General features: G+C 38.0%; 1 protein-coding gene across 3 annotated transcripts in view; it reads right to left on the bottom strand.

Moving 5' to 3' along the window:
• Nucleotides 1-7,306: 7,306 nt before the first annotated feature.
• Nucleotides 7,307-17,375, bottom strand: part of PPIG (peptidylprolyl isomerase G) — a 23,580-nt gene continuing 13,511 nt past the window's right edge. For all 3 annotated transcript variants that reach the window (XM_015868558.3, XM_085552451.1, XM_015868557.3), the window contains exons 7-13: nucleotides 16,948-16,977; nucleotides 16,728-16,867; nucleotides 11,809-12,013; nucleotides 11,015-11,182; nucleotides 9,858-9,942; nucleotides 8,885-9,021; nucleotides 7,307-8,573 (exon numbers count right to left, since the gene is read on the bottom strand). In XM_015868558.3, the coding sequence (XP_015724044.2) occupies nucleotides 7,463-8,573; nucleotides 8,885-9,021; nucleotides 9,858-9,942; nucleotides 11,015-11,182; nucleotides 11,809-12,013; nucleotides 16,728-16,867; nucleotides 16,948-16,977 (1,876 nt within the window). In that variant the 3' untranslated portion in view covers nucleotides 7,307-7,462. The remainder of the gene's footprint in view (nucleotides 8,574-8,884; nucleotides 9,022-9,857; nucleotides 9,943-11,014; nucleotides 11,183-11,808; nucleotides 12,014-16,727; nucleotides 16,868-16,947; nucleotides 16,978-17,375) is intronic.

The following is a 17,375-nucleotide window of genomic DNA, read 5'->3' as shown; positions in this document are numbered from 1 at the left end:
ACAACAGCCCCATCTGCAGCCAAGACTTGCCTATGACCCCTTAGCACCGTCATGTTTCACATCAGGTGCCACGTATAGCAGCCCTGGGCACAGAAGAGCTGGTGGCCAAGCACACAGGCCTGCAGCCCCAGGGAGTCCTTGGCTGAATCACAACCTGGCACGTGCCTCCTCATGCATCACAGGCAGCAGGAATCAACCTGGATCCACAAGAGCTTTGGCCAATGTGCTCCCACCCACACCCAGGCTGCCTGCCCACTACAATGAGGCCAGCCTTGGCCTTTCTTTAGGGGAGCTGTTACAGATCCTTCCACTCACACAGCTCTCCCGCCGTGAGGTTCAGCCCCACACCAGCTAAGCCACTACAAAGCTACACACCTCTTCTAAGGGGCATGGCTGGAGTCCTGCCTGGTCCTAGGGGTGGATGTCAGCAATCAGACACAGTCCAGTAACAAAGAACCAATAGCTTACCCCTTCTGAAGATCCGGGCTCACTGGAAACTCTCAGAGGAGGCCAACTCCAAGTACAGACTCCTCCTCTCCAGCCACCAGCCTTTAAATGAGATCAAGGAGAGGGAGCCCCCAAGGCCCACACCTTCCAATCACACCATTGAACTGCTCTCACCTGTGCTCCCAGGGCTGGCTACGCCCTTCCTGCAGGTGTTCAGTCACTGGCTCAGACCACGACCTAATGGTTCTGATGCAACCCCTTAGATTGTATTTCAAGCACAGATGTGCAAATCATGATAGAAAACATGATGAAAAGGATCTGCTCCCTGGACTAGTCATCCAGAGCTAGAAAGCACTACAATTAGAATCAGGAGTGAGACTGAAGACCTCAGTTTGTTTGCGAAACTAATCAGCTAAAGTTATCAAAAAGCAATACAGAATAAACCAGAGCATAACCAGACTCTATAGCTACCTGAATGATGGACAGTTGTGCTTAACATATGCTGGAGGGGAGGGAAAGAACAAAACACCTGATGGATTAGATTAGATTTTGGTGTAAGCGCTATGCATACAGCTCAGAGTTAGGGAATGGCACAGAGAAGAGGGTTTCACCATAGAAAACACAACTACTTCACAGCAAGATTTATTAATACATCCAAAAGAAAGAAAGGAAATCGTTTTGTCACAGTATATACAGATAATGTGTACAGTGTTTTATATACATATTACATCAGTTTTTACACAAAAAAATATACATAAAAATGTAAACTTTTGTATACAAAAACCCTTAAATTAATCCCACTGCAACTTTATGCTTTAAACTTGAGTGGCCAAACAGCTGTATGAGGCTCCTTGTTAGACGGCTGCTTCTGATATCAGTGCAATCACAGTGCCTTTAAAATGACACCAAACATGAACTTCTCTGAGACAGCCTTGAAAAGAGTCCATTTGCCACCTTCTGTTTTATTAAATCCCAAACACAGATATTTACTCTTAATTGCAAAGAGGATATTGGATGGTGCTGAAACTTGCTTTGCTCCACTTGCAGATAAACGTTTTGGGGGCATTTAAAAACAAAGCAAAAAAAAAAACAAACAAAAAAAAACAAACCAAAAAAACCAAAAACAACAGAAAACCCCAACCAAGCCCCACAATAATACAACCCAAACCCCAAAACCTCAGGCATCAAACAAGAAGGGAACTATTGAATGATGATGAAAAAAAGCAAAACTCTTCGGAAAGCAACAATAGGCCCCTGCAAAGGCTTCTCACATTAACTAAATTACAGACTTGTTACAGACATCTTCATAAAAAACACCCATCCTCCTCAAGTATGTTAACGTGAAACACGACAGTGATGCACCAGAATTATTCCTGGAAAGGGCAGACGAGCACGAGATCTCCTCAGTGCCATCAGCACCACCAAAAGTAGGAGGTGAACAGAGACTGAAGAAGGTAAAATAATGGGGGAAGCTGTGTAAAAGAAACCATGAATCATTAATTCTCTTCAGAGAGGAGAGGTGTGCAGAACATGATTACAATATGCCTCAGAAGGAAATAGACACTTCAGAACTTGCAATTCCGTTTCTTTCTTTCCATCCTAAAAGTGACGGTGGCAGTAAGGTCTGCTTGTTGTTTTGGTGGTGGTGGTAGTTTTTTGGTGTCTTTTTTTTCTTCCTTTATTCTTTTTTAATAACAAACCTTCTAGTAAAAATTAAAAGAAATTACAAATGGCTTTAGATAATTGAAGAGTCTCCTTTTTAAAGTAAAACTTCGATAATGCATTTCTCCGTTTCTTCTATATAATGCAGCTTCAGAGAAAATATCTCATAAGGGGCAGCGATTTGCACAACATTTAAAAAATGCCATCCAAGGTTTGTGACATATACACATGTATATGCAGGATATCTACACTCTATATACATATTTAATCTATGAATGCATGAGTATATACCAGGAGAGGACCAACAAGTATGTTCTCCACGTACATAAAGTGAAATAGGGTAATCTGTGTGTGCATATAAGTATTATACACACACAGTGCACAACCATACCCATACACACACCCAAACATACGTATTATAGAAACTGTCATGTGTGATTGCATGAAAGCTCGGATGGAGCAGTACATCAGTTACTTTTTCCTAATAGAAACACAAGGAAGACAAAATTCCATGGCTGAACTGTGGTCAAGAAAAACAGTGCCATACCCAGACTAAAAATGTGGACTGCAGTAAGGCCTGGTGGCAGAACGGAGCTGAGCTCTCCACTGAAACCACAGGTAAGTAAGCCATGAAAGTCAGCAGTGCTTACGTGTGACTGAGCAGGTGACCGCTGCTTTCTGCTAAAAGGACAGGGGAACTCCAGTTAGCCAGAAAACAATTAAATAATTAAAAACACAATTTACTTGCATAAGTGACATCATTCGATGCACAACGAGATGCAAAGTGCTTGCATGCTAATGGTCAACTCTGCAGCTCACTTTAAAATCTGTTTATTGGTAAAACTAACGAGCTGTGTTTCTCTTGATATATTTGACAACAGCGCTGCTCAGAACCGAGCACGTGGCTGCCTTCTGATCACCGCTCTCCTCAATAGAAAGGCACACTGAGCTCCCTATTTCTCCCTGGGGCTGAAAATTAAGATGTCGGCTTGCTTTTCTCATTTTGAGTATTTACCTCTGAATAGCGGTGCTGGGTTAACCTTTTAATATGCTGGGTAACTTTGCATCAGTTTCTAAGAGAAGTTAGCGTTCATCTGCAAATCAATCACAGTCATGGTCAAAGACAATTGATTAACTGGAAATATTTGCCTGGGGTCAAGCAAGCACTCATGGCCCAATTCAGCTGCCACTGCAGTCACCCAGACCATTTCTCTAATGCATAGGAAGAGCTGGACTGGGCCATCAGAGCTGCTTACTTCTATAGCAAGATAAGATTTGGAGATACTGGGACAGGGAGGAGCTGGAATGGAGGTAATGGAGCAGCAAAGCAAAAGAGGTTGGCATTGCAAGAGGCCTCACTGAGTATTAATATACACAGAAGCAAAAATGTACCAAGGAAATTCTGCTTTGAAGGTTGAGGTAACAAAAATCAGTGGTGACCAAGATCAGACCAAGTACTGACACCAATCAAATCCCTCAGATGAACTAAGACTAGCTTGTTTGGCACTACGTGCTTACCTGTTACACATAGGTTATGGCCAGTTTTTCTTTCAGCTCACACACTTGTTCATGTTACAACTAATGCACGTGTGTGATACTATGTATGCTATTCATCTATACATCAGTATATATAAATACAGATAGATAGATTGCATTCATACCTATTTATCGTGCATTATGAGGACAAGAGCACATTCAGCAAAGTGCTACCAGCATCTCATATACAGATATCTCTCCTGTACAGGTACACACAAAAGCAGGTCTATTTTCCCCCCAAAGGCATACAGATTTACACTGCTAGCTCCCATTTCCAACAAATAATGAGAATGAAAGGCCTCTGACAACATCCACCTCCCTGCCCTGCTCACTTGTACATGCAGATGCGTAAGAAAGGAAATTCATTGGGGCATGGACATACTGAGCAGGGAAGGGAACATACAAAAACCTCAAGGTTTGATTTGCAACTGCTTTAAAATATATATAGATATATAAAAAAATTAAGATGTCTGTGCAATATTGGAAGCTCTGTTCATCTAAACAGATCATTAAAGCCACCGGGAACAGCATCACAAAAAGCGAAACTGTACGAACAAGTAACATTTAGGTTTTACTTTTCTCCAGCCCAGATGTTGTAACTGATGCACAGTACGATGTGTGAGCAAAAGCGTAAGAGTGTTTCTGATCCGTCACCCTTTCAAGTGAGAACTCTCGAAGAAATCTTCCTTCTCCAATTATGAAAAAAGCTAAAAGACCAAAACCAAATTCCAAAACTCAAAAGTGGAATTCCCTGGCCTGAAAGTGTATTTTGCTTTGCAATCCCAAAACAGCAGTTCTGGAGTAAAATCAATACACACAAAGACCTTCAGGGAAGAAAAGAATCTGCTTAGAAGACAAGAGCCTCTTACAGAACAGAGATGGGTCCTCAATCTTACAACCTGATCTGAAAACCAAGTACAACTAACAGTATTTTCCACATCAGACCATAGGGAGATCCAGGTATTAATGTGCAAAAAATACACAATCCCTCTGTCTCACCATCCCATCAAATACAGAACTCCCCATTTCAAATCCTCCTGAAAAATATCACTAAGCCAACAACAACTTATAACACTGCTGACCACAGTGCAATGCAGTTACAGTGTGAGGCTGAGAACAGAAAAACCATAATAGAGGGAAGAAGGGTTCCAGGACAGCAAGAGTAGCAGCCACAAGTTCACCAGACAACAAGAACTCAGTGGCACCTGGGGACATCTTGCTGTCCAAAGGACTGTGCTTCTATCCCACTGAATGTCTTATCAGCATTCTTAATTTCTACACAAAGAAAAGCACAAAAGCGGCACATCCTCCCTCTTACAAGACTGTAGTTTTTGAACTTAAAGCAAGGTGCTGAGCATTGAAACAATTGAGCATCAAATACAATACGGACAAGGCACACATTCAGCGAGAGATCAACAGTATCCCACCACCACGTGCAATTATAAGCGATCAACTTCTTACATGCTACATCAAAGAACAGGAAAACAATCTTTGTGCCACTTATTTAGATGAATTTTAACCCGCTATGGAAGAATTAGAGATCATTTAATCTGTACAAATTTTTGACCTACAGCAAGGAAAGCTCCTTATTAAAAGCACATAAGTGCATCTTCTGAAATTACTTAGAGCTGCAAATTACAACTGAATCTTTGACATTTTAAATAATTATATTCAAGACTTAGTAACCTCTTAAAGTCATCCCCTAAAGATTATTTTACTGCTGTCTGCTGGTATTTTTTACCATTTACTAGAGCAGGACTCAATATAGTTGATTTTTCTTTTTGTTGCAGGCTTATATGGCCTTCAGAGGCATTGGCAGGAACATTCTTAGTAGTGCAAACATACCTTTTGAGCAATGAGAGGTTGTGTAGCAGTTCCCTAAAATATATAAGAACACTGCAATTTAAACTCAAAGAGCCCCTGAAGTGCACCACACATGCGTAGTGCAGAGAAAACATACCTTTGTGAGAGCTGCCACATAAAGCCATTCTTAAGCCTAATTTCTTCACTTTTTCCAAAATCAAGAACGAACTGCTCCAAAGCTGTACTGAGTTCTGACAGGCAATACACAGAACAGGCCCTCTACAGGTCTTTAATTCACTCTCTTTTAAATACAGTTATGTAATACACCCTTGTTTGTGCTTGGAAAACATTTTTACAAATTCTGCATAAAAATGACAATGCAAAACACAAAACACATCCTAAAACACTTAAAAAAAAATAGCCAAAGTAGCTCCACAAACCATTCTACTAAGAACTGATAGTACACACCTCTAGTTATTGTCCAGAAAGAATTCCTCACTTTGTTCACAATCCTATATATATATTTTTTTTGTTCTCAAGACATAAGAACTTGTTATTTCCTTTAAAGTAATAAATGTCTGGAGCACAATGTCAAACCAAGTTTCAGCAATTCTGCTCATCTGCTATGGACACATACTCATAATTTATAAATGGGTATAGTACGTGGCAAAAAATATTAACAAACATTACAAAGACAGTAAGAACAAGTTGTATCATGCAATCAGATCTGCCTTAAAAATCAACTACTGAAATATTGTTACACATCAAAACAGCTTTACATCAATGCCTTTCAGATTTCTTAGAAACCTTAAGATTTGCCAGCCTTTGGTGCAAGCAGACTGAAGAAGCGACAAAAACGTTGGGGTGTGTACCACATTTGTCCTCTCAATCCACAAGGTAGTCATCACATACCAGCTCTGGGCTTATGAAACATACATAAGCAATACTGTAGCAACCCAAACTGACTTCCTTCTCTTTCATGAAGGTGTGGTGTTGAGAAAGAAACAAGGTAGAGTCCTAAAAGCATGAGAGGAAAGCATAAAAGGGAGGGAACTAAACTGAGGAACGATGGGAATGAATTCACCTTATAGTCTGTAGAAAGTGAGGATGCAAGGAAGGAAGCAATTTTTTGCTTAGAACAATAATAATTTAAGGGCCTGTCTTAATTGCTCTTTCAAACTGTTAAGCAGCAGCAAAAATAGAATGGATTTGCTTGTTGTTCCTTATTCTGACCTGTGACCACCACCTCCAAGATGTGTGGACACCTACTATGAATTCTGGTAATTCTCACTTCCTTGTGAATTCATTAACTACGAAGTGAGGCATGGCAGACTGAAGCACTCAAGCTGAATTTTCTGCAGTAGACAAAGATGAAAGCACAGAATAAGAGTGAAGTTAGAGAAAGCAACAAGTGATGAGCACTTCAAAAGAACTATTCTTCAACAGTCAAACTTAGGACAAAGAAAGAATTCCTAAACACTGATGACTGCCTTGCAACACAAATAAATTCTACTGTTGGTAGTGATGTTAAGTACAGTGAAGAACTTTTATAAGTCACAAAGTGAATTAATTAAGAAAGTCATTCTCCTTCACAAAAATAACATCAAATCCTGGGACTTGTAGCTACTGAATTACAAATGTACCAACACTGGAATGATAGCCTGTTGCAAAATTACCCTGGGATTAAGAATACATGTAGTATATGTGTATATTCTTCACAGGTAGCCACTGTATGCACCAGTGTAAGTTCACCAGGTGGAAAATACGTGTGGCACAGAAAGTATCTTAGCTGCCAACAAACAAGGATGCATAAAACAAGGAAATATTTAAAACACAGCACACTGTATTACACATAGAATTTCTTTTTCATTTCAAGTTTATTAAAACTTTAGCAGTACAAATGATCCAGGTTTTAGATTATCAAAAGACCAAACTGAAGTCCACATCTTAAAAAAAGGCGTTCCTCAAAACGTCTCTAAAACTTTGAGACAATGGAAACATTAAGTCCAAACACTCATCCATGCCTGTCATCATCTGTTCCAGGACTTGTTTCACGATCAGACTTTTTATCCTTACTAGGGGCATGATCTCTTTCCTGACTGTCTGATTTTTGGTTAATCTCTTTTTCAGCTGAGGATCTGGTCTTTTCCTTTTCATTATTCCTGTGCAAGTACGATTTTGATTCTCTCTCTTTGCTACTTGGTCTCTTTTTTGAATCAGGGCTTCTATCTTGATCTCTACTAGACTTCTTACCTTTACCGGATTCAGGACTGCTACTTTCATGGCTTTTTGAATGCCTCTTCCTTTGGCTTTCACTATCATTCTTCTTATATGAGCTTCTACTTTCTCTATTTGAGTACCTTTCTCTGTTTCTGCTTTGACTTTCCTCTCTCTCTGAGCTCCTCGAGTTTCTCCTCCTCCTATTTTCTCTTCCTCTGTATCTATCTGGTGTACCTCTCCTTTCTCTGCTTCTTGATCGTCTTCTTCTAGATTCTCTATCCCTATTCCTTGAATAGTCTTTACTTCGACTGCGATCTCTGTCTCTGCTTCTTGATCTACCTCTTCTACCCCGATCTCTGCTTTTGCTTCTTTCCCTTGTTCTACTGCTGGAACTATGTTTTCCTCGAGCATGCTCACGCTCTCTGCTTCTTGACTTATGTTTCTCCTTGTCTTTACTCTTCCTATGGTCACGTTCATTACTTCTTGAACCTGCCCTTCTGCTTCTCTCTTTACTCCTACTTCGTTCTTTATCTCTCCCTCTAGAATCATAGTGCTTTTCTTTTTCTCTGTCTTTCTCACGGTCTCTCTCTTTGCTTCTTGATCTTCTCTTCTCATCATGTCTGCTGTGTTTGGAGTCTCTTTCTTTACTTCTTGATTTCTCTCTGCTTTTACTATGGCTTCTAGATTTACCTCTTTTCTTGGTCTTGCTTCTATTATGCTTGTCATCTTTTTCCAAATTTCTTCTTGTCTCCCTGTCTTTACTGCTGGATTTATGATCTTTTTTCTTCTCCTTTTCCCCTCTTCTGCTTGGACTTTCAGAACCTTGTCTGTGGTCTGATGTTTTTCTCTCCCTTCCCCTTCCTGGGCTTTTTTGATTATCTTTCCTGGTTTCATTTATTTCACTCCTTGGGAAAAAAAAAAAAAAAAAAATTAAAAAATAATTTGAATCTCCTCCACTCTGAACAATGAAGTCAGGAGCGAGGCTGCTTCACAACTTAGGCTGCTTAAAAATCACACTACATCATTTCTAACAATAATTACATTTTTATGGTAATGACAAATGAGCATGATTAAAGTCTGAAACTTAAGCGATGGGATAACTAAGTGTGTCCTGTTTTCTTGGAATTAACTATAACTGAAAATTGAAGAAAGTATGCATTACTTTTAGTATATACAAAAATTTAAATGTACATACACTAAACAGAAATCATCTTACTTGTCTCCTTTTATCCATCGCTCTCCACTAGACACTCTCATTCTTTGAGCTCTTTGCATTTCTTGCCTCCAATGTGGAGGAGTTTCACTGCGTCGGAATCGATCTCTTGACCTGGATCTGGAAGGAGTCCGGTAACGCTTGACAGAAAAAAAAAAAGAAAACCAGGTGCAAGTTAAACTATCACAGCACATGAAATTCAGAGCAATGTTTTAATTCCCGGTGGTTGATTGTCCACAGCACCTAACATGACTCAGATGTATTCACTGTAAAGTTACTAATTTACTAAAAAATGTATTTGACATCATTCAGCTAAATCTGGAATACAAAATATATGATCAAGTAACTATTATAAGGTAACTTCTCCATCCAGATAGTTGTACCCAAACATCCTTGAGAAGCCCTCTGTTAGATTTTAATTAGTACAAATGCAACTGACTTTTCTGACAATGCAAATTCCTCGCTTTGACAAGCAACACCAGAACAATACTTCATACCTTTTTTCAACAGTTTTTATTAAAAATTTGAAGAAAAGAGACTTCCATTATAAATACATTTGTTACAAGTAATAGCATATGGTTGCACAAAATCAGAAGAAGCAACCTAACAAGTTCACCCTTGCCAATAAAAGCAGATATCCTTTCCTGCATTCCTGCTACTCACACTGTACTGGTTCTGGTCCCCTTCTGACCTGAGTCAATTCACTAACTCACAAAATACTACAGCAATGCAATGAAAGCATTTGTTGTTTTACATTCTTCCTCCACAAAGTAAATTCAGTATGCAAACAGGAAATTAATTTACACTGTTGTCCTACTTCAAGCTTTAGCCCCTAAATCAATTATGATGCACCCACAGATTATTTGCATAGTAATATTATTTATTTATTTATTTTTAATTTACGAAATTGACCATCCTAATGAACACTGAGTGCTACTGCATTGTTTACTTTGAGGAAGGGATTGCAAATATTTACCCTTGGTCCTCTTCCTTTTATTTTCCTTCCAGATCTGGTCACCAGCAGCCTTCTCTGGTATGTTGACTGGGAATTTGATAGATTACTAAAAATAAAATAGAGTATTGTTTGTAACATCAGAGAAGGAAAGAAAGACGATAAAGACAACTTAATATTCTCACACAGCTCTGAGAGACACTATTGTGTCCTGGCAGTGACAGTACACAGCCACACTCCACTATGAGTTCATTTCATGAGAACAGCTGATGTTCACTTGTAAGGTCTGATTAAATCTGCTACTGTAAAGTAACAGAAGCTCAAGTGGTGAAATTTAATTATTTAATCATTTCTAGCACTGGCAGAAACAGCTACAAATAAAGGTCAATTGTGAAATCCTACATCCCATAATTGTAAAACTTAAAACCTGAGATGGTACAAGTTTTATAAATCAGTGTTCGTGGAACTTGCGTAATTTCTTAAGGGCATATTCAGTAATTACACATGAAGCAGTAGCTTCCCACATGAAACTTCCACTTAGGGAAAAAATAACCTACTCGAGACAAAGCCTGAACAGGTACCACTCATGTTAATTAACAGATTTAACCTGAAAATAGGTAAGACAAGCTTGCCTGGTCTCTATATTAAAAGGATTTTATTTGAAGAGACATTAGAAGGAAAAGAAAGCTAAGAAGGAAACATGAAAACTAATTTTTAGGTGTACTTTTCATTGGAAATTATGAGAGGCATAGCTATTATGCAGAGAGATTTTCTGTATTACCATATCAGCTAGTTAATTAACCAAAATTTCTCATGAAAGCTTCAGTTTTGGTTACTAGAAAGTACTTCACTAGACTGCTGAGTTCTTTTTTGGAGTCAGAGTAAGTTGTAGACTCAACTTGGACAGCTATAATGAATTCTAAATGAAATTGCAACGCATTTAATTTGCTTTTTCTTGAATCAGTCGTTTTAAATTTTTCATTCACCAAAACACCACACTCAAACATGAAACTTTTGCTCTAAAAAATAAAAACAAAACCAACAGTTGTCAATCAAAAAAAATGATTCAGAAGTGATCACAACATTCAGCTGTTTAAAATGGAAATAACTCAGTAGTTTTAATATAGCACTACAACCATACCACTATCAGCATCTAGTCAAACTCAAAACAGGTATACTACCTTTCTCTTTCCTTCTCTCTGCTTTTCCTCTCTTTTTCTTTCTCATCTGCTTTAGGAGGACTTTTTCTCATTAGGAACCGGTTTTCAGGTATAGGAGGAATTTCTTCAGGACGGACAGTAGATAACGGCTGTGCTTCAGGGTTTTCATCTTCACTTTCACTAGATGAACTGTATTTTTGTATAAACATAAATATTTATTTTTAAAGCAAGTTATGCGGATGAGAAAAAAAGGATTCAATCAACTCAAATAATTCAGAGTTCTCTCAATTCAGCATACAAACAATAAAAATCAAACTTGGGAACAAACGGAAATGTTTTAGAAGCAACTTCTTTCTCCTACATCCTTACTCTGAAACACGCATCTTCAGTAGAGTTTTAATTAATACTTTCATTTTATGTAGTCCAGTGAAGCAACACTGAACACTTATTTTCTATTTAGACAGAGCTTTAAAATAAATATATATCAAGAAAGTTAAGTTCAGATTTTTACACTTATGTATATAACAGACTAAAAACCAATTATAACTCCCAAGTAGTTGATACAAACAATAAAATTCAGTGAAACAGACTTAATTCCACAAAGAAAGCTTAGGCTCTAAATGAGCGTTTCTTACATTTCCTTCATTCCTGTACAAGCTGCAGTATGTAAGCATACAGACATTGTATGTTGTTGTCAAATCAGAAAAAGTCAAGTCACAATAGTACTTTGTGTTGTTACAGGAGAGGAAAACAATACTGCACAGGAATATGTTGGAGAAAAGAAAAAAAAAAAACAAAAAACCCTCAATACTGACCTCTTCTTGCTTTTCTTTCTCTTTTTCTTTTCCTTCTTATGTTTCTTGGAATTTTTCTTGTGTTTCTTTTTTCGCTTTTTAGATTTCTCTTCTGAAGCACTCTCAGAATCCGATGATGAATCAGAAGAGGATTCTGAATCACTTGAACTTTCCGAGTCACTGGATGAGGAAGACGACTTGTGTCTTTTCTTGTCTTCTTTCTTGGCTTTAAGTCAGAACAATAAAAACATATTTAGGTATCAAACAGTTATAAACAAACCTCAGAAAAATCAACTTATCTAGGAATTTCCAAAGCTGCTTGTAATTGTGTAATGAAAGCACTTCATCAAAACAGTCTAAAACAAAGTTTTGGAGAAAAAGACTGTTTCTCCCGAGTAAAATACAGCACAGGTATCTAAACATATAAGGAATTTAAAATACTTTGTTTTCATGAAAAAGATTTAAAACTAAATTTGTACTGTCAAGAATTACTGTAACCTTGTAGGTTTTGAGAAGACTTTTTTATTAACATAAGCTATATATGCAGTATTCTCAAAAATTAATTTTGTAAATGTTTATAAAATTAGCGGTCTTTTGGTGTAATCTGACATCGTGTAAAGGATACTCAAACCACAAACGAGGTAAGTTTAGAAAAAGAAAATAAACTGTGCACTAAATTCATTGAAGTCAGCCCAGCAGAGGGTAGACTCAGATTACTAGTTTTGCTACTAAGTGAAACAGTGCCCAGAGAACAGCCCTGCTCCTTCAGCTCATGGTGTTTTTCTACACAAAGGTACAAACTGCTTACTAATCATCTGGTATGAAAAAGAACCACACTAAAGAGCAGGCTATTCCTTAATTACGTACATCACCATTTCTTGTGTGCCTACCGGAGCTGCAAATCAGAAATTTATTAGCAGTCTGATGGCAGTCCAGCAGGAAGTAATACAAGAACACACATATCTTTTTATGCCTTCTAATGGAACTCAGACCTACTTAACCATTACACGCTTCAGGTAAATTAATTAAATGGCATGGATACTCTCCAACGTATTAAGAAACTCCTATCAAGCTATTACCCACAAAATTAAAAGTTCTATTGAAAGCTCTGGAAGGGCACACTGGTTGTTTCTGTATAATTGTAGTTAAGTTTTTTAATTAGCATCAAATCTTATTTGACATGGCTCCTACAAATTGCAAAAACATTCTATCATGAACTGCACAACACAATACCAGTGCAGACAGGAGGAAAAAAAATAAAAATATTCACCATTAAACAATTATACAAAAAAAAAGTAACTGTTTTATACATAAGCAAGATTGAGAACTGAAAGTTAAGAAAAGCAGTGACATTCATTTGAAGAACTCGAGGCAGAAGAAACACTTATGAAGAGTACATGTGGAAACTGCCCTTTGGAAAAACCAAGCAGCTATTTAATGGCCATTGATTTTGGAATTATCAATATTAGGATCTTCAGCTACTTTGCAGATATTATCAAGTTGACTGACACTTGAAAGAGGCAGCAGTAGGCATCGGTAACAGCAATCACATGAGTGCAGCATAGAAATTCTCCAGTTGGACAACTTAACCTATTTTTTCCAAAACAACAACTTGGAAAGCAGCAGTTCCTCAGAGACAATCAGAAGCCACAAAAATTGCATTGAATCTACTATTAAGCTGATAAAAATACGTCAATTCCCACCTTGCTATGCATTATTTCTTGTAATAGACTAGCACTTCCAATCAGCTTTTCATGGGAATCAATAAATTCTGGACAAACACTATAAAATCCGCAAGGACAGACCCACAGATGGCCATCCAAAACACAATTCCAGCCGAGGTTCAGATAGGTTCTTTTTGATAAATGTTATGCTGTAGGAACTTTTTATTGCCTCTTGCATGTTGGATGTAACTGGATATGCTTTTGAGTATAAAACTAAGTGAAAACAAACTATACCAACTGTATAGAGACAGTTATGGCTCCTAATGGACATGAGAGTCAGCACATTTCAGAAAATAAATAGGAAGCACTACCTCTACGTAGGAGCAACCCACGCACTCTCTGATGACAATTCACTCACCCTGTCCAAGAGCAAACACTATTTTGAATACTGAACCAGTGTGGTTAAGGGCAATTAAAAATCAAAACAACAAACGAAGCCACTCCTGCAGCATGAAGGTCAGTGGGAAGGAAACAGATTTCTATCTACAGTCCAACTGTTCCAGATCATTAACTTCAGGATTAGGTTTCAGCTCACGGTCGCATCTGAAATAGATGCCTTACTTCCTACTCCATTCACTGCAACATATATTCACCACACTTCATGAATTACATGATCACACTGCACAGTATAACCTAGCACTCTCCACATTTCAATTGTTATGAAATGTAGCAACTCTCAGTTAGACACGTGGTATCAGACTCCTGGACTGCAACAAACAAATGACCTGGCCAGAAACAGTCACAGGCACAAAGATCAGAACAGATGATCTCATCTAATAATTCACAGCTTCAGTCTCTAGCTTCATTTCAGACCTGTCAAAACCAAAGCACACAATTTGTACCCAATGGTCAGTTCATCTATGAAAAAAAAATAAATCCACAAAACAAAATACTATGAAGCAACAACAGCTCAGAACAACCAGCTGGTACAAAGAGACATACCAATGCTATGCAAAGAGCTTATGGAAGAAGTGAGTATCTGGGGGTTGGAGGGATAAGAACAGAAGCAAGGAAGGAGATAAATCAAAAGTCCAGACAAATGTGATTAATAAGAATCACTGCTTTCTAAAGCTTTATGTTTTTCATTGACAATCCATGATTCCTAAATACATTACTTTACATAATCACTTCCTAATTTTTATTGGGAAAAATAAAGTTGCTAACTGAAGTGATAGAAAAATACAATTACAAGTCTTGCCCCATTCCTTTGTGTTGCACATCAGACAAGCCTATAAAATAGACCTCAATTTAAGCCTCCTTTGCTATCACAACATAACCTCCCACATAAATTCACCGCTATTATACTTCCCTTACTGTCAATCTCTTTGTTCCTATGCCCTAGATAACACATTCCCAAAAACTCCTCTGGTAACTGCTTCATATTTCACAGCATCCTTTCTTTCACTGTTAGATGACTCAGTTGATCACCTTTTATGCTGCTACTCACCTCCCAAAAAACTGTTCCTTTCACATGGATTCCCTGGCTTCTTCCTTATACTCACAAGTATCGCAGTTTCTCCTACTTCTCATCTGTGGACAGCAGCTTGGCTGTTTGTCCAGCTGACAAAACTCTTCCTTCAATCTCTGCTACCTCAGACTATCACAGCTCAGTTGCTTCATATTATGCATTTAGCAAACAATTACAGGCATCCCATCACCTCTCCCAGTAGTGGTGGACTTCCCTCTGTAGATCTTGCAGAATGCCTTTCCCTTTCAATAGAGGGATTCTCTAATCACCATGTTCATTCTGCAAAGTAGTACCTTCATCAGGCTGGCTCTGCATTAGTGCCCATACTCCTCTGTGCACTCAGGCACTAGGACTGGGAAAGTAGAGGGCAGGGCTAAGTATTGCTGATTTCCAAATGCTCCTTCTGCTCACTGTTATTTAGTACAGTGCATTATGGTCAGTTGAGTGGCCTTCCCCCATCACTCTGGCAGCAACCTCTTTCCATGGCACACCAGACCAGCTACAATAAGCAGGGTCTCCAGGGTCCTAGCAGTACCAAGATGAAGAGGTACAACTGTGCAGACAAACAGGTAGGACCAGTCAGGTCTCTCCAGAAAAGCTGAAGGAAAAAAATGCACTTTTTTCTCCTGTTCCTTTTATGAGTACTTTAAAAGCCTGTCTAACAGCTGTAAGCCTGTGCAACTGAAACTACAACTTCCATTTAGTCATTCCACTTCAAGACTTCTTGAGTAGCTTAAAAAAAAGTTTGTCTAACCAAGGAAGACAGAGTGTGGGTTTCTCGACCACTGGCTCCGCCCATACCATATACATATTCCTACCTGTTCATTTTCCAATTGATACAGCTCTACTGTGTATAATCCAAAAATATATTAAAAAAAAATGTTCTAACATGCAGGACAACTCACTTGTTAATTTTAAAAGTTGCAGAGCTTTTGAGAAGCTCTTGAAATTTCAAGGGATTTAAAAAGATCACTTCAGAACCCAAATTAATTCCACAGCAGGTAACCAGAGAACTACTATAAAGCAAACAAAACAACCAAGAAGCTCACATTTGAATGCCTGCATTTTCTTTGGGCCAAAGATACAATTAACCTTGTCTCATGCCTCAAAATCCTTAGTGCAACCGTTCACAGTACCTATCACCAGATAGTACTAAGAACGAAAAATTATGACAATCCCTATTAGAATTCCTACTGAACATGTACCACAAGTCTCATCTACTGAGATTTTCTAGTGATAGCACAATCTTTAATTGACCCTTATTTTTTTAAGGGAACCAGAATCCAGTCTCTAATATCATGTTCATCTCTGGAATGGCAGAGCAAAACAAATTCTGTCCCATTCCAGGTTATGAATACAGTTTATAGCTGTTTAACAAGGATATCTGCTACAGGGAGCATTCAGGCTTTCCAACTCCACATGCCTGTTCTGGAGACTTAACTATAACTTCAATTAAAAAAAAGACACAGTTACTGAAGATAGTCAGATTGTTACTACACTTAAAATATTCTTTAGGACAAGGCCTACCAGTCCAGTACCAAGGCTGACCTAGTAGAGAAAACATCATCTACACCAAAACCAGCTGTTTTTTCAGAGACAAATCGTACTTAAGTAACACTGAATTCCTTACTGATTGTACATCCATAACATTACCAAGGATGTCTCTACATTAGTGTCTACCAACAGGAAGAAAATCAGCAACATTATATCACAGTTCACATATACCTAAATGTAGAGTTAAAGCTTACCTTTGGATTTTGGAATCAACTCTCCACAACTCAGTATGCGTACTTCAGCATATGGTTTACTAGATGCATCTGTTTTCTGGTTTTCTATTTCTCTCACAACTTCCTGACCTGAGATGACTTGTCCAAAAACAACATGATGTCTGAAGAATTTAAGCAAAAGTAAGAATTCCAATTTTTAAGGCAGATCCCAAAAAAGTATAAGAAAGTGACAGACACTTACCCATCTAAGTGAGGTGTAGGTTTAGTAGTTCTGTTGTTTCCAGTGGGTGTAATTTAAAAAGAAAAACAGAAGTCAATTTTAGTGGAAAGCAGACAACATTTGAAGCATCCACACAGATGATGAAAGTTACTGAATTAATAAAACTGAATACAGCCTATATATTATTCTAGGTTTGTATGCAGTTAAAAACATTGTATGGTTTCCACAAACTTCCTATTCAATACCTCTCAACATTTTATTGAAGAATTTGTGATAAATCTTCAGGCTCACCCTCATAAAACAAATGTATTAAGAACTGTATTTATTAAGTCACAAGAATACTACCAGGAACAGAAATGAAAATTAAGGCAACTGTCTCAGAAGAGCAAAATTGGGGGGAAAAAATAAAACCAAACAAACCCAACAACAATAAAAAAAACTCATGGGAA

Source organism: Coturnix japonica, chromosome 7 (assembly GCF_054131305.1).
Source record: "Coturnix japonica strain WE chromosome 7, WE-NBRP24, whole genome shotgun sequence".
Lineage (NCBI taxonomy): Eukaryota > Metazoa > Chordata > Aves > Galliformes > Phasianidae > Coturnix > Coturnix japonica.
The sequence above is the reverse complement of the archived record's forward strand: the minus strand, read 5'-3'. Positions and strand labels throughout refer to the sequence as shown.